The 21395-nt window shown below is 39.3% G+C and overlaps 1 protein-coding gene across 4 annotated transcripts in view; it reads right to left on the reverse strand.

Moving 5' to 3' along the window:
* Nucleotides 1-18532, reverse strand: part of plekhm1 (pleckstrin homology domain containing, family M (with RUN domain) member 1) — a 65881-nt gene extending 47349 nt beyond the window's left edge. For all 4 annotated transcript variants that reach the window (XR_011883947.1, XM_072249685.1, XM_072249684.1 and 1 more), the window contains exons 1-4: nucleotides 18419-18532; nucleotides 10263-10342; nucleotides 7315-7559; nucleotides 3845-4492 (exon numbers count right to left, since the gene is read on the reverse strand). Coding sequence is in view for 3 of the 4 variants with exons in the window: in XM_072249685.1 (XP_072105786.1) it covers nucleotides 3845-4492; nucleotides 7315-7559; nucleotides 10263-10331 (962 nt within the window). In the remaining variant the exon portion in view is untranslated. The remainder of the gene's footprint in view (nucleotides 1-3844; nucleotides 4493-7314; nucleotides 7560-10262; nucleotides 10343-18418) is intronic.
* Nucleotides 18533-21395: the final 2863 nt, after the last annotated feature.

The raw sequence follows: 21395 nt of genomic DNA on the forward strand, positions 1-21395 counted from the left end.
CACTGACTCTCCTTCATCTACCCTGACTGTTATTTTCCCAAAGAATTCCAACAGATTTGTGAAGCAAGATTTCCCCTTAAGGAAACCGTGCTGACTTTCGCCTATATTATCATATGCCAAGTACCCTGAAACCTCTTCCTTAATAATGGACTCCAAAATCTTCCCAACCACTGAGGTCAGGCTAACTGGCCTATAATGTCCTTCCTCCTGCCTCCTTCCCTTCTTAAAAGTGTTGAGTGACTTCTGCAATTTCACAATCTAGTAGATTCTTGAAAGATCATTACTAATATATCCACAATCTCTTCAGCTACCACTCTCAAAACTTTAGGGTGTTGTCTATCCAGTCCAGGTGACCTACTTACCTTCAGACCTTACAGCTTCCCAAGTACCTTCTCCTTAGAATAGCAACTAAACGTACTTCTGCCCATTCTTCTAGCATCTCCCACAGCAGAGACTCATGCAAAACACTTATTATATTCATCTGTCAATTTTGTCCCCCATTACCTCACTAGCATCATTTTCCAGTGGTCCAATACCCACATTCACCTCTCTTTTACTCTTTATACAGTATATCTCAAAACATTTTTGGGATTCTCTGATTTTTTTTTGGATTGTTTACCTTCGTAATTAATTTTTTTTCTCCTTATGGTTTTTAATTGTTTTCTACTAGTTTTTAAAAGGCTTCCTAATCATCTAACTTCCCACTAATTATTGCTATATTAAATGCCCTCTTTTTTGCTTTTATGCTGTCCTTAACTTCGCTCGTCACCCTCAGTTGCCTCATCCTCCCTTTAGAACACTTTGGCATACATCTATACTGTGCTTTCCGAATTGTCCCCAGAAATTCCACCCATTACTGTTCTGCCATCATCCCTGCTAGTGTCCCCTTCCAATCAACTTTGGTCAGCTCTTCGCTCACGTCTCTGTAACTCTCTTTACTCCACTGTAATACTGATACATCTGATTTTACCTTCTCCCTCCTAAACTGTAGGGTGAATTATACCATATTATGATCACTGTCTCTTTTACCTTAAGCTCCCTAATCAAATCTGGTTCATTACACAACACCCAATCCAGAATTGTCTTTTCCTTCATGGGCTCAATCACAAGCTGTTCTAAAAAGTCATCTCATGAGCATTCTACAAATTCCCTCTCTTGGGATCCAGCACCAAACTGATTTTCCCAATCAACCTGCATATTGAAATCTCCCGATACAATCATAACATTGCCCTTTTGACATTCCTTTTTTTATTTCCCATTGAAATTTATATTCAACATCCTGGCTACTGTTTGGAAGCCTGTATATAACTCCCATCAGGAATTTTTTTACCCTTGCAATTTCTTAACTCTACCCACAGTGATTAAACATCTTCTGATCCTATGTTACCTCTTTTTAATGATTTGATTTAATTTTTTATCAACAGAGACACCCCACCCCCATCTGTCTGTCCTAGCGATACAATCTGTATCCTTGGATGTTAAGCTCCCGACTACAAACAATGGGTAGGACTTTCATTACAAATGGTCGCTCATGTCAAAACTTGTCTTAAACAGCATTAATGCATAATTTTCACATTGAAAAGACAGTGATGAGAACTGCAAGGCACCTGCAAGCTAAAATACCAAGCCAGCATGGACATTGTTTAATGCACTGCAGTGATGATTGACAGGCAATGTTTACTTAATGTTATATTAACTTTCCTACACTGTCTTGACACATATTATGCATGCGAAGACTTTTTTTAAGAGAAAGAAAAATGAGCAACTCTTTGCCTATCTCAGCTATAACAGGGAAATTAATCTGTGCCTTAGACAGACTCAAATGGTCTGAACAGAGCACATATCTAGACAATGCAATTCATTTATGCAACAAGTTTAAGGGCCTTGTTTTCTACTTATTTTGAACAAAAGCATCACCAACAGATGAAAAACTGGCCTTGACTGCAAGACAAACTGGTAAGAGGGGAAAACAAGAAAATAGCATCAAATTATCTTCATGACTCCAATCCTCTCTTAAGAAGCAACATGAGAGATTTATCATCACCAATTTGGGTATAAATTAAGGCCAAAACACTGCACAAGTCACACCATGTAAGGAGCATAGAGTTCAAGATCGAAATAGATTAAATCGTAATGAGGCATAAAACAAGAAACACAAGCAGAGGACAACTATAACATCCCTTTAACTGGATCATAAATCAATATGACAGAATTGATTTTCTACCTCAATTCTTTCAGCATTCACAAATAGTGATCAAACATTTACAAGAAAATTTCCTGAAATGTAGGTTTACAAAATAAAATTTCTAACTTCTGAAGGATTTCTGCTTAACCAAACATTATCACTACCTCTTGATTCACAGCTTCTCAATATCTCCTGTTGAGATTCAACAAAAATCTTATACTGTATATTTCATTGAGATCACCTCTCATTCTGCTAAAGTCCAAGGAAAATGTATCAACACAGGGAAATCCTATACTCCAGAGAAGAGTAACAAGAGAAAGTGTTATACGTGGGAATCAACATGAGATTAGGTTGAGCTAGGGTAGAACTGGGTTTTCAACAGCACAATTTACAAAATGAATTCACCATTTTCAGAATGTGCCACACACTGTTTTATTTTTAAAAAACTGGAATCAAGCCAATGTTATCTAAGTGCAAGGAATGGGCCCTAATGTACTGTACAAAGTAAAGCCTAAACTTCAAAGGCAAACTTCAGTTATTTTGCTATACCAAGAAAGGAGACAACTTATAACCTAGTACAACTTTTAAAAACAATGATCAAAAGTTAGGTGACTATCATGAATGGAATGTCCAAATGATGAACTCCCAAACAAAAAAAGCTCAAAGTATAAACAATTCTGAAATGTGTTTTTAATCGATTCAAAATTCTTGATGGATCCCATGAAAAACACTCAGATCCTGTATATCACTATTAAGTTACAGATTTTTCTAGTTAAGTCAAAGGTAAAATGTTGACAAACCAGGGTAGGAAATAATGACAAGTTGTCTGAGACACCAAAAAGCAGTAAGAAACTGCTGCCTCTGATGCAGAATCTAAAACTGTGATGCATAGTATCAGGATAAAAAGCAAGGAGCAAGATAAAAACAGAAGTCTGAGGATTGAACTGAGGGTTGAAAACCTTTGTAATTTTCTATACTACAGTACTAGGGACTTCTGAATGTTCATTGCTCATTTATTAAGAGCCATCTTGACTTTTTAAGACACCAGGGGAATCAGTTAATATGGGAAACCAGTGAGCGAAGTGGACAAGACACAGGATTGGACACAAGTGTACTGAATGGTGGAGCTGGCTCAAAAGGTCGCTGTGGTCATTTTCAGCTTTTATTTCTATGTTTGTATGGGAAACATGCTGATAAAACCACATGACTAAGTCTTGAATTCGATGGCGTTTGAGCTGTCAACTGACATAACTAGCACCCAAAATCAACTGTCACAAGTCCTACACCACAATCCTTATGGACCAAAATAAACTTCATTTCTGACAAATAAATTGTCAATTTAATATTTTTTAAATATGATAGTATCCACAAAGTTAATCTTCCAGAGAATACAGTGAAAAATCCCTTAGATTTTTTAAATGACAATCTGACCAAAATAAAAAAAATTCTGGAAATACTGGAAGTATTTACTTGATAGCTCAATGCTGGAATGATTTAATATCTGAAATGCCAGTTCTGCTTCTTTTCCTGCAGATGCAGCTTGAGCTGCAGAACTGCATCATTCTCTTTTTCTGGCTGTCAACCTAACTTGTTTTACAAGTGAAAAGAAAATGGCATAAAGTACAGCAATGAGACATAAAAGAAAAAAGTGAAACTTACACATGCAGAGATTTGCTGGAGCTCTCAGCACTTGCAATGCCTTTGTCTGTATCACATGACCACAATTCCTCAGTAGTTTGGTCAGGACTTTTCATTCCATTGGACTGAAGGAGACTGTCAGAGCTCAGACTGGAAGAAAGCTGGGATGATCCAGTTGTCTCCAAACTTAATGTAGAGGATGCAGATTTTAGTTTGCCCAGCTGGTGGCTGCTGTGCATAGCTGTGGAACTGGTATGAGTCACTTCAATTATATCAGAACCAGATGACTGAGACACTGAATCCCAAGAGCTTTTCCTTCTTCCTTCATTAAAGTTTGGCGATATGGCTTCTGACAGTTCTGGGCTGGAGCATAAGCCAGCCAATGCAAGGGGAGTGGCAGTCCATTCATTTAGCACAGCTGATTTATAAGACAAAGTAAATGAAAGAGATGACAGACCTTGCAGATAGCTCAGTAGAACTTCACTGTCTTCTGAATCCAGAAGTAAGGCCACAGGATGATAGAAGTCATTTAAGCTGTCCTTCTCACGAAGCAGGGACACTAAGTAACACTCCATCAAGCCATCATTAAGCGCAAGTCTCACCCATGCCCGACACCGTCCAACATCAGTGTTAATAAAGTTCAACTGTTCCAGCTCTGTCACAACATCACTGCAAGATAATTTTTAAAAAATAGAATCAGTATTTGAAAATATAATTGCAAACAAATTTGCAGTTAGAGCTTAAAAAAAAAATCCTAACATCACTCTTGCCAAATAACAATGGCTCAGATTTTCTAGAGTAGCATCAGCAATTCCCTGCAGTCACAAAGTTCAGGATCCCTGTACAGAGCTCAGAAGTCCCAGTGCAGCAAGTGGTAACTAGTGAGCAATGCACACAAAAGATGGTCGATGATTTCAAGGGAAGTGAACAGCTCTGTTGCATGAACATAAGTATTAGTAGTTTCAGTAAATTTGAGAGTTTTGCTGATTATACTCCGATATTCAACTCTTCATAAATTTCAGAAGTCGAGCATAAACCCAACCAATCCCCTTTAATTAAACTGTTGAATTGGTTTAGACTTACCTCTGGAACAATAATTTGATTAATTTCAATAGATAGAAATGACAGTGAGGGTGATGGGAATTTATTTACATTTTTTTTCAAATTATTTACATAGTTTTAAATTTGGATTTAAAAAAATTGTCATGATTTTTCCAAGTATAACATGATTAAGCATGATTTCTTGAAGTGTAAACCATTCAGAAACATTCAAAGATTTTCAAAGCACTGACAGCTGGCTGAGCAAAATAGCACAACTTAACTGGTTGCCAATTTTGTTCTCCATGTCTGTAGGATAGACTTGCTCTAGCTCCTTCTCATGCTGGGATTTGCATGTGGAAAACCTAGGGTGGGGATTGCTCCTGCAAGGAAGTTGTTTTGGCTCTTTTGAAGCCAAAATTCAATCCCTGATTTCTGCATTTATACATAATATGCAAGGAAAAGGGCTGCTTGTTACTGTTATCTTCTGTGTTAGCAGACTTGTATAAAATTGTTTGGATAATCTGCTTCACAATACATTAAATGAAACAAATGAATATAACTAGCTTGAATTATTCATTGTTCAAAATTAAATGGCACATAAAACCAGTGAGTGGTATATTAAAAAGATGCAAGAAGAAAAAAAATCAATCGCACATCTATGCCATTTTATTTAATGAACAAAGAAAATGCCATTTCTCTAAAATAAAATATTAAATATTAAAGCTACAATCAGGCAAATCCGCCATGGGTGGTCCCAAGCCCAGCTGTAAAAGGAAGAGGGTTCACCATGCGGCTAGCAACTCCATCCTGTAAAACCCAATGCTACAGAAATGCCAATATAAGCTCCAAAAACCTCATTCCTGGGAGAGGAAGGACACACCAAGATGGGTTACACCTGGTAAAACTTAAAAGACTGGCCTAGGACAGAGGACTCTAGCGAGCTGATGTCAGTGGCCTATGCTCTAGTAGGGATGATGAGAAACTGTTAAATTTATACCAATAAACACCATGCAGTACCTACTCTATGGCTAACAATGCCAAAAAATGAAGTGGTGAATTATTTTCATAACAATTACATGCACAATATATAATACAGTGAGTTTTCCAAAAAAAATTTTAATACTTGTGTATTAGTACTTAAGTCCTGTAAATGGACTCGATGGGCCGAATGGCCTAATTCTGCTCCTATGTCTTATGGTAAATAGAGTCACTGATTAAGCACTAAATGGTTCATCGAGGTGAGTAAGCATACAATTGTTTAAATAACAAAGCAGCTTAGGAACACGTCTCAAGATCACATAATGAGTCACATTCACACCAGAATAAATCACTGACAGATTTCAAATGGAAGTGGTTATCCAAAATAATAATCACGTGCCCTACTCCTGAACCTAGCTCGAGATAAAAACATTCTACTGAATATTTCGATAGTTTATGATGGTGCTAAGGGAGAAAAGATGTCAAAGCAAATAGGCACAACAGTTTTGGACGTATTTCATAAGAGACCATAAGAGCATAAGACATAGGAGCAGAATTAGGCCATTTGTCCCATCAAGTCTGCTCTGCCATTCAATCATGACTAATCCTTTTTATCCCCTCCTCAGCCTTCTCCCTGTAACCTTTGATTCCGTGTCCAATCAAGAACCTATCAAGCTCTGCCTTAAATACACCCAATGACCTGGCCTCCACATCTACCATGTCCAAGCCCCTCAACATTCAGAAGGTTTCCATGAGATTCCTCCTCATCCTTCTAAATTCCAGCAAGTACAGGCTCAGAGCAGGGGTGCTCTGCACTAACTGCCTATTTACATTTCCATTTCTCCTGACAGTAACCCAGCTACTCACCTCCTGTAGCTCTGATCAATTATCTCCTCACTCTTCCATACAAGTCGAAGGTCATCCAGCTGCTGCTCCAGATCTCCAACATTGTCTTCAAAGGAGCTACAGCTGGATACACTTCACACAGATGTAGTTCCCTGGGAGACTCTGGGTCTCCCAGGACTCCAACATCTGGCATAAAGAACACACAACAGCCATTTACTACACTAGGTACAGTAAGACAGAAAAAAAAAGGAATCTTAACAAAAGCTTATTGTTCTAATTTGTTGCCTTAGCCTTTGCTTCCCAAATGTCAGAAAATAATTGGCTTGAACCAATTCTGCACCCTATTGATTACAATTCAGCAGCTAACAAAAACAAACAAATACACTTCCCACAAACCAATTTTGTGCTCAGCCCCCAACTATATCTTGAAAGCTAATTATGCACAAAATTAGGATAGTTAAAAACCTAAAAAATAAGTAACATCATGTAATACAGATCAAGAAAAATTGTACATAATTACTCGGTGCTTTTAAACCAATGAGGACCAAAACCCACATAAAATTAGCATTCAATTTTGAGTTAAGTGCTGGAACGTGAATTAGTTGAACAAAATTGCAGCAACTTACTGGTGAGTGACCGTTTTAAGCAGAGTCCAAAAGACAGGCTGTGGAAGAGGAGCTCGACCGCTTCTCTGCCCTTGCTTTCCTCCATTTGTTTTAATGTGCTTCGATTTCAATCCATGCACAAATATCGATTCCATGACACAGCACAGCAGATTTGCATCGCAATCATCACTGGTTACGACACTGTCCGTATTTACATACCGCTTCTGTAAGCACTTCAGGGAATGGGCCAGTTTTTTCTTTATTCGCTGAAAACACAAAGTTACTTAGTTCTATTTCAAAAAAATCATACACAAGAGCCATGAATCTAACATCACAGTCAGCAATTGGTTGTTCACTCACAGCTCATCCTAAAATAAAATGGCAGAATGATTTCGAGAAAATCATTATAGCATCCACACCAAAGCAAAACTGCAAAAACCACATACCAGGCATGTCAGGTATCAGTTGGAATCAAGTAAATCTCTTGAGTACAAAAGATGCAAGGACGCAATTAAGAAGGAAACAAGAAGGGCAAAAAGGCCACGAGATATCATTAGCAGACAAAGGAAAATCCTGAGAGGTTATATATTAAGAACCAAAAGGGTAACTGGGAAAGGAGTATATCTCATTAGAATCATTGTTAAAATACAAGGATGAAGTCTTCAATCATACCTCTTGTCTATATTTACCATGGGAAAGGTCATGGAAACAAGGAATTCAGGAAGGAAAATATTGATGCCCTGGAACTTAAAAGATATTATGAAAGAGACAGCCTTGGCGGGTTGAGACATTTAAAGGTGGGTAAATCCACAGGGCATGACCTACTGCATCTTAAAACACTGTGGGAAGCCAGGAAAGAAATTGCTGGGGCCCTGGGAGAGGTACTAGAAGACTGGAGAGAGGGTAATATGTGCCTTAATGCCATAATAGCATAGGAGTTAGCATAATGCTATTACAGCTCGAGGCATCGGAGTTTGCAGTTTAATCCCCGCGTTGTCTCTAAGGACTTTGTATGTTCTCCCTGTGGATTGCATGGGTTTCCTCCGGGTGCTCCAGTTTCCTCCCACAATCCAAAGACGCACCAGTTAGTAGGTTAATTGGTCATTGCAAATTGTCCCGTGATTAGTCTAGGGTTAAATCGGTAGGTTGCTGGCAGCGTGGTTCGAAGGGCTGGAAGAGCATACTCCAAGCTGTACTCTAATTAAAATAAAATAGATTACTACTCTGCTTTTATTAAAGAAGGGCATCTGGTGCTGGCAGAATCACATATGGTGATGAGGAGGCACACAGCAGCGAAGTATCAGCTGGGTGAGTGGTATTGAAACAACAACTTTGCACTCAAAATCAAGACCACCAAAGAATGAATTGTAGTTCTCTCTGGCCAAATCTACAACCTACAAATCAGTGAACAGGAATGAGGCAAGGGCAGTGGAAACAGACAAAGCAGAAGTCTTTGCTCTTACCATGTGGTTGCAGGAATGGAGGTGGCCATTTTGTGAAACTGTTCTTGCCATTGCCATTTTGTGAACTATTTGGTGAACTGGTTCTTGCTCTGGGATAACTTAATCAGAGTAGTTGAACGTGGACACAAAGAGTTTCTGCTAATGATCTGCTAAACCTGAGAACATTCTCAGATAAGAAGCTGTTTATCATGTAGAGTGGCAGGCATGCAGAAGGAACAGCTTGTGATCTGATTGCCTGAGTCCAGAGTTTAGATGACCCGATTAGACTATTTTAAACCAGTCTTAGTTGGACAAAACAAAACAAAAGCTTGTTTAGAAGGCTGGAAGAAACAGCCCTAAAGCAATACTGCTTGTAACCTTGGGTTAATGAAAGTGAAACATCATAGACTGCTTATCCTTATCAGATCAATCCCTGCTCAAAATTACCAGAAGGGTGCATCGAGTACAAAAAATGAGACACCATGTAAAAGGAAGCATATGATTAAGAGGAAGTACAGAAAATATTCACAGGGACATTACCCTGGTGAGATTCAGTTATAAGGAGACTGGAACTGTTTCCCCAGGAGCACCTGAGGCTGAGGGGTGACCTCGAAGAGGTTTATAAAATCATGAAGATAGTAGATAAGATGGGTGATCAGAATCATTTTCTCAGGCAGGGAAGTCTAAAACTAGATTGCATAAATTTAAGGTAAGATTTAAAGGGAACCTGAGGGGCATGCTTTTCCACAGAGAGAGAGATGGGTATATGGAAGCTGTCAGTGGAAGTGACAGAGCAGAGTACAATTATAACATTTAAAAGAGATTTGGAACACACTGTACATGAATAGAAAAGGTCTAGAGAAGGATTGGTGAACTGCTTTGAGAGATGTGCCCAAATTGGCAATAATCTTCTAAAAAAAAACTCTTGCATGTTACAGTAATTTTGAGCAGGGATTATCACTGATTAATGAGGTAGTAACAATAATTATGGACCTTTACTTTAAAAGGGAAAAAGGATGTCCTTTTGCTTATTTGCGTGTATTAATTGTTTTACTATTAATAAAACTATATCAGATAGATTGAAGTATAGCAAGTATTTTAGAAAATTATTTTTTAAAAAACAATTGAAAAATAACATTTCTAAATATTGTTGCTATTGCTTTATTGTTTACTATCCAAACACTGATGTGTACACTAGGATGTAAGGATTTCAAAATGTATCCTCCAATGTCACATGCTCTCGCCACCATCTAGCTGGTGCCAAGCCAGCGTGAAACATTTCTTGTGAAAACATCTCACTGCTCTCAGGTTGTAAAAAGTAATTTGCTGCTTTACTTGGACACATTGATCCATTATTATGCGGGATAAAAAGGATGGAACTGTTCAACTCAGTCTAAAAGAAATATTCTACAAATCATATCATTTGGGTTATTTAGTTCATTTATTCAACTTATCAATAATGACCTTTACAAATGAAACAAATAACAGACATGTATCTTATTTATTAGTTAATGTACTTCCCCTTACCTGTTTAACTTCTCTGGGTGTGACAGAGTTTTCAGATGTGTGTGTAGAAATCATTGTGTATGAGTTCATTCACATGCCACCTTTAAACAGAAATAGATCACAGAATGAAGAATGAAAATAAACAACAACCTAATTACTAATTGCGACACATAATTAAGAGAAATGGATTCACACCAATTTCAGTAGAATGCCAAACTAAAGATCAAGAAGTCAAGGATGATCAACATATACATAATAAAGCCAATCTATTTCTTGAATCCAACTCCAGTAATCTAAAGCACAAGCATTCAAGCTGTAGTTTAAGTTTTACACTTCAAATAAATTTGCCAAAAAGATATGCTCATCATCAACACAGTGAAAACTGAAATGATGGATCAAACTCTACCAGTCAAATACTGTTCAAATGACGGAACCAAATGCTATGCACTGCCCAAAATATAATGTTGAAAACCAGAAGGCCTGGTAGAAACGCAAGGTTAGAATATGCTCAAAAAATATCAATGATTCCACTCAGAGCTTGTACCATTCGAAATGTCAGCAAGTCTGCTACACGCATGAAGCCCAGTCTGACAAAAATTTCCCATCAATTTCACAAGGCAATTTAAACCTGGTTATGATTCACAGCTGCAATGAAGAAATACTTTATTGTCGCCAAACAATTGATACTAGAGCGTATAATCATCACAGCGATATTTGATTCTGCTCTTCGTGCTCCCTGGAGTACAAATCAATAGTAAATATTAAAATTTTAAATTATAAATCATAAATAGAAAATAGAAAAGGGAAAGCAAGGTAGTGCAAAAAAACCGGGAGGCAGGTCTGGATATTTGGAGGGTATGGCCCAGATCCGGGTCAGGGTCTGGGTCAAATACAAAAAGATTTCACAATTTTAAAGTCATGTTTGGGGTAATATACTGTTAAAGTAATTCCAAAAGTGCTGAAGGAGTTCTTTTATTTTATTTTTCTAATTAGCAGAGTGAAAATTCTTGACAGTTTCCAAAGGTGGCAAAGATAAGGATATTGCTTCATCATTTTACCAACTGTTTTCCTGCCTTGTGCCATCAGATTGAGGGGGCCTTGGTCCACCAAATTCTTCCTCAGGGAAAGAAAGACCCTGACTTTTTGATTAAAAGTTTGCATGTCAGAACATAAAAAGGTACATCACAGGATCAGGCCCTTCAACCCATGATTTTGTACCAAATTTATTAAGCAGAATGACACTAATTTCTTTTGCCTGCACATGCTTCATAGTTCTTCATCTTTTCTTGAATCCTATTTAAAGACTTTTTTTGGCCCCTATTGGCTCTAATTCCTTTAGAACATAACAATACAGCACAGGCACTTTGGTGTTGTGCCAAACTAATTGAATGCCTAACTACACTAATCGCTGCTGCCTACACAACGTCCATTTCCCTCCATTCTCTGCACATTCTTGTGCCTATGAACCTGTTAAGCACCTCTATCATATTTGACTCCGCTACCACCCTAGGCAGCACACTCCAGGGACCCACCACTTTCTGCAAGAACCTCGCTCTGCACATCTGCTTTGAATTTTCCCCTTAAATGCATGCCCTCTAGTATTAGATATTACATCCCCAGGAAAGATACCAGCTCTATGCTCCTCAGAATTTTTACAAACCTCAGCCTCTGCCACTCCGGAGAAAACAGCCCAAGTTTTGTTCAACCTCTCTATATCACATGCCTTCTAATCCTAGGTAGCATTCTGGTAAATCTCTAAACACCCTCTCCAAAGCCTCCACATGCTTCCTTTAATGGGTGACTGTAATTGAATGCAATACTCCAAACGAGGCCTAAGCAGTTTTATAAAGTTGCATTATAACCTTCTGACTCTTCAACACAATGTCTCAAATTATGAAGGCAAGCATATGTGCCTACTTTACCAGGCTATTAATCTGTGCAGCCACTTTGAGGCAGCTCTAGACTTGGAACCATCTGCACGGCAACACTGTTAAAGGACCTGGCATTAACTGTGTAATGTCTCTTTGCATTTGATCTCTCAAAGTGCAACACAGCCCATTTGGCCTTTCCCCATTCTGTCTACATCTTTTCCTCAATATCCCAGTGACTATTAGATAGTCAAAAGCATAACCGCAACAGAATTTATTCAGTGGTACAGCAAGGAGTAGGCCCTTCCAGCCATGCCACCCCACAACCGATTACCCCTAACCTTATCATAAGACAATTTACAATCACCAATTCACCTACCCGGTACAGCTTTGAACTGAGAGGGGAAACTGGAGCACCCAGGGAAAACCCATGCATTCCATAGAGAGACTCCTTACAGAACAGCGCCAGAATTAAACTCTGAACTCCAGAACACCCCAAGCTGTAATTGTGTCGCAGGATGATTGAATATTTCTAGAGTCCTACACATATTGACTCATTGGCTGAGACTTCTTTGAAGTGTAGCTGTGATATTGTTCTTGATTAGTAGTGCAACTCCTCCCCTAAAACATCAAAACCCTGGAACATTAAGCACCCGCATACACCTTTCAGGTGGATTTCATGTACCTCAGGGAAGAATGCAGGCAATATCCTACTTAACAAAATATAGAACAGAAAGCATGTGAAAGCAGCACACAAGTTTTACTTCCACCAGCTCAAGCCTGTTGTTCCTATTAGTGATTAGGCAATCAAAATGTGGAACATCAAATGGTGCAACACATGCAGGAAGAATGGCTAACACCTACTTTAACAGGGTTGAGAAGCTAAATGGGAAGACACAGTTTGTAATCCACAATTCCACCCCCCCCCCCCACTTACTCTTAGAAGTACTAAAATGCAAGCGCTCCAGTGCCATATTCAAGTTTGCTGACAACACTGCTGGCATAGACTGAATCAAAGGTGGTGATGAATCAGCATAGAGGACATACAAGCTCGAAACCAAGGGGATAACTTCACTCAACTTCACTTGCCCCGTCACTGAGATGTTCCCACAGCCAATGGACTCACTTTCAAGGACTCTTCTTCTCATGTTCTCAAGATTTATTATTTCTCCTTTTTGCATTTTCACAGTTTGTTGTCTTCTGCACTCTGACTGAACACCCTAGTTGGGCAATCTTTCATTGATTCTGTTATGGTTATTTTTCTATAGATTTATTGAGTATGCCCACAATAAAATAAATCTCAGTGTTATATATGGTGACATATGTACTTTGAACTTTGAGCTGCCGATTTCCCCAGGTGTTTTATGGCAATATGAATTTAACTGATTTCAATGGAATCACAGGTGTTGGGAAGCCATAACATTTCTCTTTTTTATTTTCTCCTTCAAAATGTATCTCATTGTGAATGTGTAATTGAAATAAACTACTTCACTCTAACTACCGCAATTGTTTACCATTTAATTCAAAATATTATGACCTTATAACATTAAAATTTGGTATCACACAGCTAATGCAGATCTAAACAGGAGAGGGGAACAAGTACTGATTCCTCAGGCCAAACTAGGCTTAAGATCAAAAGAAACTACAAACCCTATTCTTTGAGACAGAGTATTTAAAGTCTCTCAACCACAGCAGGACAGAACAGAAGTACAGTAATAAAATCACTGAACACCATCAGCAGACTAATCCCCAGAATAACTAAATATATGCTAAGTACAGCTCATACCATACGGGGCAGAAGGGAGTTGTGCCCTACTGTTAGCTGTTTTGGAAAGATTACGATAATCTTAGCAAAAAATAAGGACACAAGTCCCACAAGCTTTCAACATGCAAATCAACTGTTACATTTCTAACTTTTAAAGTGCCAAAATTAAAACATTACTGGCACATAGCTTAAAAAAATTGCAGTTAACACAAACATGCACATCCACAGGATGTAGAGTAGCACTTCAGCTGCTGGTGACGAGGTGTCCCACAACAACTGGTGTTAGGTCCGCTTCTTTTCATATTACGTCATTAATTTGGATAGTCGAATTGATGGCTTTGTGGCCAAGACAAAGATAGGTGGAGGGACAGGTAGTATCGAGGAAGCAGGGAGTCTGCCGAACGACTTAGATTAGGAGAATGGGCAAAGAAATGGCAGATAGAATTCAGTCTAGGGAAGCGTATGCACTTTGGTAGAAGGAATAAAGGTGTAGACAACTTTCTAAACAAGGAGAAAATCCAGAAATCAGAGGTGCAAAGACACTTGGGAGTCCTCATGCAGGATTCCCTAAAGGTTTATTTGCAAGTTGAGTTGGAATTATGTATCGCAATGTACTGCTGCTGCAGAACTGCAAATTTCACGATATATGCCAGTGATATTAAACCCGATTCTGATTCTGGATATAGACCTTCAGGCAAACTGGAATAGCTTAAACTGGCATGATGATCAGCACAAACATCATGGTTTGAAGTAGCTGTTCATGCGTTGTGTTCATATAACAGAAGCTCACAGGAACAGGCCCTTCAGCCACGATGCTGTGCCAAACTACTGACCCCTAAATAAACCAATCCCTGTTGCCTGCATAATGTCCATATCCCTCTATCTTCTGCACATTTATGTGCCTAGCAGCGTGTTGAACTTATCCCCCACCGCTGTCCCTGGTAGCACATTCCAGGCGCCCACCATTGTTATAAAAAACCCTGCTGCAATCATCGCTTTTAACATCATCCTCATCTTAAATGCATGGCCTCTGGTATTAGACATTTTGACACTGGGGGAAAAAATACTAGTTGCCTATTCTATCATTGCCTCTTACAATATTATAAACCTCTAACAGTTCTCCCCTCAGCCTCCATCGCTCCAGAGAAAACAACCAATGTTTGTCCAGCGATCTCATTGAAACCTACCAAATGGTGAAAGGACTAGATAGGGCAGATGTGGAGAGGATGTTTCCTATGGTGGGGGTTTCCAGAACTAGAGGGCACTGCCTCAAAATTGAGGAGCGATCTTTGAGAACTGAGGTAAGGAGGAACTGTTTTTTTAGCCAGAGAGTAGTGAATCTGTGGGATGCTCTGCCACAGTCTGCAGTGGAGGTCAAGTCCGTGGGTATATTTAAGGAGGAAGGTGACAGTTTCCTGATCAGTCAGGGCATCAAAGGATACGGCGAGAAGGCAGGTGTATGGGGTTGAGTGGGATCTGGGATCAGCCACGATGGAATGGCGGAACAAACACAATGGGCTGAATAGCCTAATTCTGCTCTTATGTCTTATGGTCTCTCCTTATAACACATGCCGTTTCATCCAAACAGGATCCTGGTAAACCTCTTCTGCATACAGTCCAAAGCCTCCACATCCTTCCTATAATGGGGCAAACAGAACTGAATGTAATACTATAGATGCAACCAAACCAGTTTTCGAAAGCTGCAACACAAGCTCCCACTCTTAAACTCAATGCCTCAATTAACTGTTTATGTTTTATACATCAAGAAAGGTGATACAATGAATGCCATCAGTCCACATATTAAAACAAACTTATTGGTTTTGAACTTTTGTTTAGGGCATGAAGGGATACGGGGTTGGGGGAGGCAGGAGACTGGGGCTGAGAGGGAAAATGGATCACCCATGATGAAATAGCAGACTTGACAGGCCAAATGGCCTAATTCTGCTGTCGCAGGAAAGCAGTATCTATCATCAGGGACCCCCCAGCACCCAGAACATACTCTCTTCTTGCTAATGCCATCAGGAAGGTAACACAGGAGCTTCAGGACTCACACCACCAAGTTCAGGAATATTTATTACCTCTCAACCATCAGGCTCTTCAACTTTCGGGGATAACTTCACTCGCCCATCACTGAACTGAACTGACTTTCAAGGACTTTTCATGTCATGTTCTCCATATATATTATTCTTTCTTTCTTTTTGCATTTGCAGCTTGTTGTCTTTTGCACACTGGTTAAACGCCAAAGTTGGTGCAGTTTTTCATTAATTCTTTTATGGTTATATTCAATAGATTTACTGCGCATGGTCACAAGAAAATGGATCTCAGGGTTGTATATCGTGACAGATATGTACACTGATAATAAATTTACTTTGAACTTTGGAAGAACAGCTGTTAGCTAAAACACAAGTAGGAGCTGACGGCATAGATAAGGATAGAACATGCTAGGAGCAGTCCCTTTCCAGATGGGATATTACAACAAGATGTTAGGTGATGAGGCTAGTCAAGAAGAGCAAGGAATGGGAATAGTTTGCAGCAACTATTCGTATATTTATCGTGTGACTTCAGGAGTTGGTCTGATATTGTATCATTCTTAGCTCATACAAAATAGATACTTTTACCAACATGTACTCACTCTTCTTGCAACACTTATATGCAGTGATGTTCTTTCAGTGACAGGTTGCAAAATGCCACTTGCTGTGTTCTTAAATTGTATGTTGTGGAGAGTTAACTCATATGTCTTATTAGTCCTATCCTGCTTACAATGAAGAATAGGCACAAGATTGACCTTAATCACACTTAACACCTTCCACAATTGATTTGTTGCAAAGCCAGCAGTGAAGATTTTAGCTCGACTTGCAATATTGACACCATTCAAAATGCACTTGCAAGTGCTAGCCTACATTGGAAAATAAGGACCACCTAAAAAAAATTCAAGACAGAATCAATAGCACAGTACACCACCATAATGTAGCAGTTAATGCACCCCTATTACAGCTCAAAGAGTTCAATTCCGATGTCATCTGTATTTCCTCCCTGTGGAATGAGAGCACTTTCTCCAGATGTTCCAGTTTCCTCCCACAGTCCAAAGATGTATCGGTTCATGGGTTAATCAGTCATTGTAAATTGTCCCATGATTAGGTGAGGGTTGAGTTTGGGGTTTCTGATGGGTCTGCTGAGGCAGCATGGCTCGAAAGGCCTACTCCACGTTTTATCTCCAAATAAATATTGGTCCCTTAAAACAATGATGAAACCAAATATTAAAATAAAAACACCCGAACTACCAATGGAAAGAAAGAACACACTTTTCAAATGACTTAAAATTGCGATTGTGTGTTTAGTATGCAGTTGACACCACATGAGGAAGAGCAATGAAATTTGAATTTTTATCCTAGTATTGTAAATCACATGGTGTAAAACTCAAAAAGTTGGTCCAGAAATATAAATTACTATATTAAAAGGTGGATTAATGAATAACAGAAATTAGATTGATTTAACATGATTTAAAGTTATAACTACATGCATCACATGGTGTCCCAGGAAGTGTGATCAAAGAACATTTCAGAATTAATGCTTCAATGGCAGAGCAAGGATTTTTTGCTTAATGAAAAACATTTGACAATGTTTTGAAATGCTACAAACAGACCCATCAGAAGCTTTCCAAGAGTTTCCTAGTATTAGCCATCAAACACTGATGCACGAAGTGTCACCATCATAGTTGTTCCCACACATTAGCTCTACAAGTATATTTCCCACTGAGGTACAAAAGAGGCAAGAACCACAGTAGAACATCGAACATCACAGCACAGGAAGAGGTTATGTGATCCATGATACTGTGCCATGATAGAATAAACTTTCCATTCCATAACAAAGGAAAATCATGAAAGTTTCCTACGATGAGTGTCCTTCTGATTATAAACTCACTCTACAGTTGAAAGTCCCTATTAAAAAGGCTGTACAATCCTCACCTTTACACCCTGTAGGTTTGACAAAGCAGTGCACGTCAAATGTTTTCGTCTTCGCAACCTGAGTTAAAGTAAAAGTGAAGCTCAAAGCGGTTGCTCTGACAAGAACCTCAAGAGAGCAGCACTGTCTGAAATTTTACCTATTTATCAAGCAAGATTCAAATCTTAAATCAGTGTTGATTTTTTGTACCTATAAGGAAGTTGCTTCCAAAAAGCACCACAACGTTAAGATTTTAAACACCTAAATACTAACATTATTTAACCGAAGGGCAGTTCACGAGAACAGGAGTCGTTTTATTGAGACAACGTTTCATTTACAAACCCTGAATCTCACTAGAAACTCGGCCCAGGTTTAGTCAACTATCTCCAGGAGCAACTAGGAGTCAGATACCGCTTTCCCGATGTTCCAGGACGGCAGTCTGTGACACACAAGGTCCGGAAGAAGGCGGGGAGCTTACCCCAACCACCAACCCCAGTGAGGTGCACGTCCCACCGGCCCAACGCCAACGCCTGTCCCGCGGGCAACAATCTCCCCGGTTTATTTACTACACCCAGCCTCTCCACTACCGGTCGCTTCCTTACCCTGCACGTTCGCTGACAGGTTTCCACACTCAGCTTAACCTGAAACCGCCCAACTCCACATCAACCACTTCTTCCCATCGAGTCCGCCGCTATCCCAGGTCACAGCGCGTTGACAACACATTCCTCCAGTATCCCAGCATTCCCTTCCGTGGTCAGCCGGCGCACTGAAGGACCGGTGCCATCTAGCGACAAATGAATGTCAATACTTCACATGGCAAGAGGAATAATAAATCACCAATGCTGGAAATCTTTTTTTTAACTAAAATGAGAGGGCACAGGTTTAAGGTGCTTGGAAGTAAGTACAGAGGAGATGTCAAGGGTAAGTTTTTTACGCAGAGAGTGGTGAGTGCGTGGAATGGGCTGCCGGCAACGGTGATGGAGGCGGATACGATGGGGTCTTTTAAGAGACTCCTGGATAGGTACATGGAGCTTAGAAAAATAGAGGGCTATGGGTAACCCTAGGTAATCTCTAAAGTAAGGACATGTTAGGCACAGCATTGAGGGCCGAAGGGCCTATATTATGCTGTAGGTTTTCTACGTTTCTAACTATTGATTTATTTAGAGATACCGCGCAGAATACGCCCTTCAAGCCGCACAAACCAGCAACACCCTAAGCTAATCATAGACAATTTACAAAAGCCAATTCACGGACTCACTGGTATGTCTTTGGATGAGGAGGAAACCAGAGCACCAGGAGGAAATATCAAATAAAAACAAAAACAAATCTCTAGTCTATTTTATCTGACATCTATTTGTACCAGACACGAGGAACTCTGCAGATGCTGGAATTTCTGTCCCTCTCATTTACACCCCTTGCCCATCCTCTGGTTTCTTTTTCTTCTTCTTCTTCTTCTTCTATTTCCAGCTGTTTAGACGCATCTAGGCATATTACAGCCCTCCACAGGAGGTATAATTAATTATAGAACTTCAAGGAACTCAAATTCTGGAATACAACCTAGTCTCACGTATAAACTGAATAACAAACTCTTCAATCAGATGTTGATTCTCTTGATGGCCAAACAAAGATTTAATAGAAAACCAAAATAAATTTAAGCCAGATAGCCTCTTGAACAACATGCTTCTTTCAATTTTATATTGATCACAACTCAGCAAAACATGCTGGACTGTCTCTGGACTACCACAGTCACATAATCCAGTGGGATGTTTTCCTGTTATCTTTAAATAATAGTTTAACTCACAATACCCCAATCCAAGTCTTACAAGTTTCACCATATCTCTACGACTTAAAAGGTAACAGTCTGAGACCTTTTTAACTAGTGGGTGACTAGAAAAATAATGCCTGTCCCTTAATTCATTTTTCCAATCCTCCTGCCACTTCTTCTCTATACCTTTTTTAATCCTACTTCTCATTTCTGCTCTGCCTAGGAGAACTCTAATTTCTACTTGCCTGCTCTGTAAGGAAGACTTTGCAATGCCATCCACAATTTCATTTCCCTCCACCCCAGTGTGCCTAGGTATCCATGAAAATCTAACTGCACAACCCATCTTCCCTACTCTAAACAACTCTAAGAGAATATCAGTAACTATGTCAAGATGAGCTTTTGATTAACTCCCTTTTATAGACTCTAAGGCAGCAGCAGAATCCGAACAGATGATAACCCTACGTGGTTGAGAGTCTTCTATCCACCATACGGCCCAGAGGATTACTAATAATTCTGTTGCAAAGACAGAAACACCATCTAAAACCTGGTGACCAATCTTAACTCCAAGTTGAGACACATACTTCCCAAATCCTGCCTACTGCTCTCTGGGTCCACTGAGCCATCAGTAAAAATCTTCAGATAATATCCCCATTTATTATTTAAATATTCATTTGTGATCAACGCTGATGAAATTGCACTGCTTCCTTTAAGCTGAAAAAGGAGGAATAGGTCTACTTCTGGTTCTGGAAAGAGCCAAAAAGGGATGGGTGGCAGGCAAATTTGGCCAACTATGTCTTCCTCGGTCAGTTTGAATTTCACAGCCCAGTTATTAACCAAATCTAAAAATGGGTATCTTTTAATTTTACTTTGGTGCTCCGACTTCCCCTGCAAAAGACACTTTGATGGACAGCTGTGATTGAATCTATTTAATTTTACCCAATACTGCAGGCCCAACTGAATTTGTCTTAAATGCAGAGGCACTTCTCCCATCTCCACACATAATGCCGGGACTGATGTTGTTCTAAAAGCTCCACAACAGAGTCTAAGTGCTTTGGACTGCACAGTGTCTAATTTTCCAAGCACTGCCGTAGCAGCGGAACCATAAACAATACAACCATTATCTATAACTGATCTAATCATAGCTAGATATATTAAGTACATAGTTTCCCACCCTGCTCTCCAGTGGCATCCAGCAATACTTCTCATAACATTTAAAACTTTCTCACATTTTCCAATTGTTTTATCTATATGAACCCTCCAAGTAAGTCTTTCATCAAACCAGACACCTAAAAACTTGAATACCTTGACTCTTTCTAGTGGAGAATCATACAGACACAATTCACAATCAGGAATCTTTCTTCTGAAGCCAAAAATCATGTATTTGGACTTAGAAGCAGAAATCCTGAAGCCCCATTTATTAGCCCAGTTTTCAACTGATCTTAAACCCTTTTGTACCTGCCTTAATATATACTTGATGTTTCTTCCTCTTTTCCAGATTGCACCATCATCTGCAAACAATGATTTGCCAAATCCTGTCCCTACCTGATCAAAGATATCATTTATCCTGACATTAAAAAGAACTGGACTAATGACACTTCCTTGAGGGGTACCATTATCTATTTTAACTGACTTGGAGCTTGCTCCGCCTATTCTTACTTGAATTGTCCTTTCCTTAAGGAAATCTTTGATCCAATTAAACATTCTACCTCTAATTCTCGCATCATAGAGTTTAATTAATAAGCCATCCTTCCATAGTGAGTCATATGCTCTTTCAATATCTAGAAATACACTTACCATTACTTATCTATTTTGAA

The sequence above is a fragment of the Mobula birostris genome, chromosome X (genome assembly GCF_030028105.1).
Source record: "Mobula birostris isolate sMobBir1 chromosome X, sMobBir1.hap1, whole genome shotgun sequence".
Taxonomy (NCBI): domain Eukaryota; kingdom Metazoa; phylum Chordata; class Chondrichthyes; order Myliobatiformes; family Myliobatidae; genus Mobula; species Mobula birostris.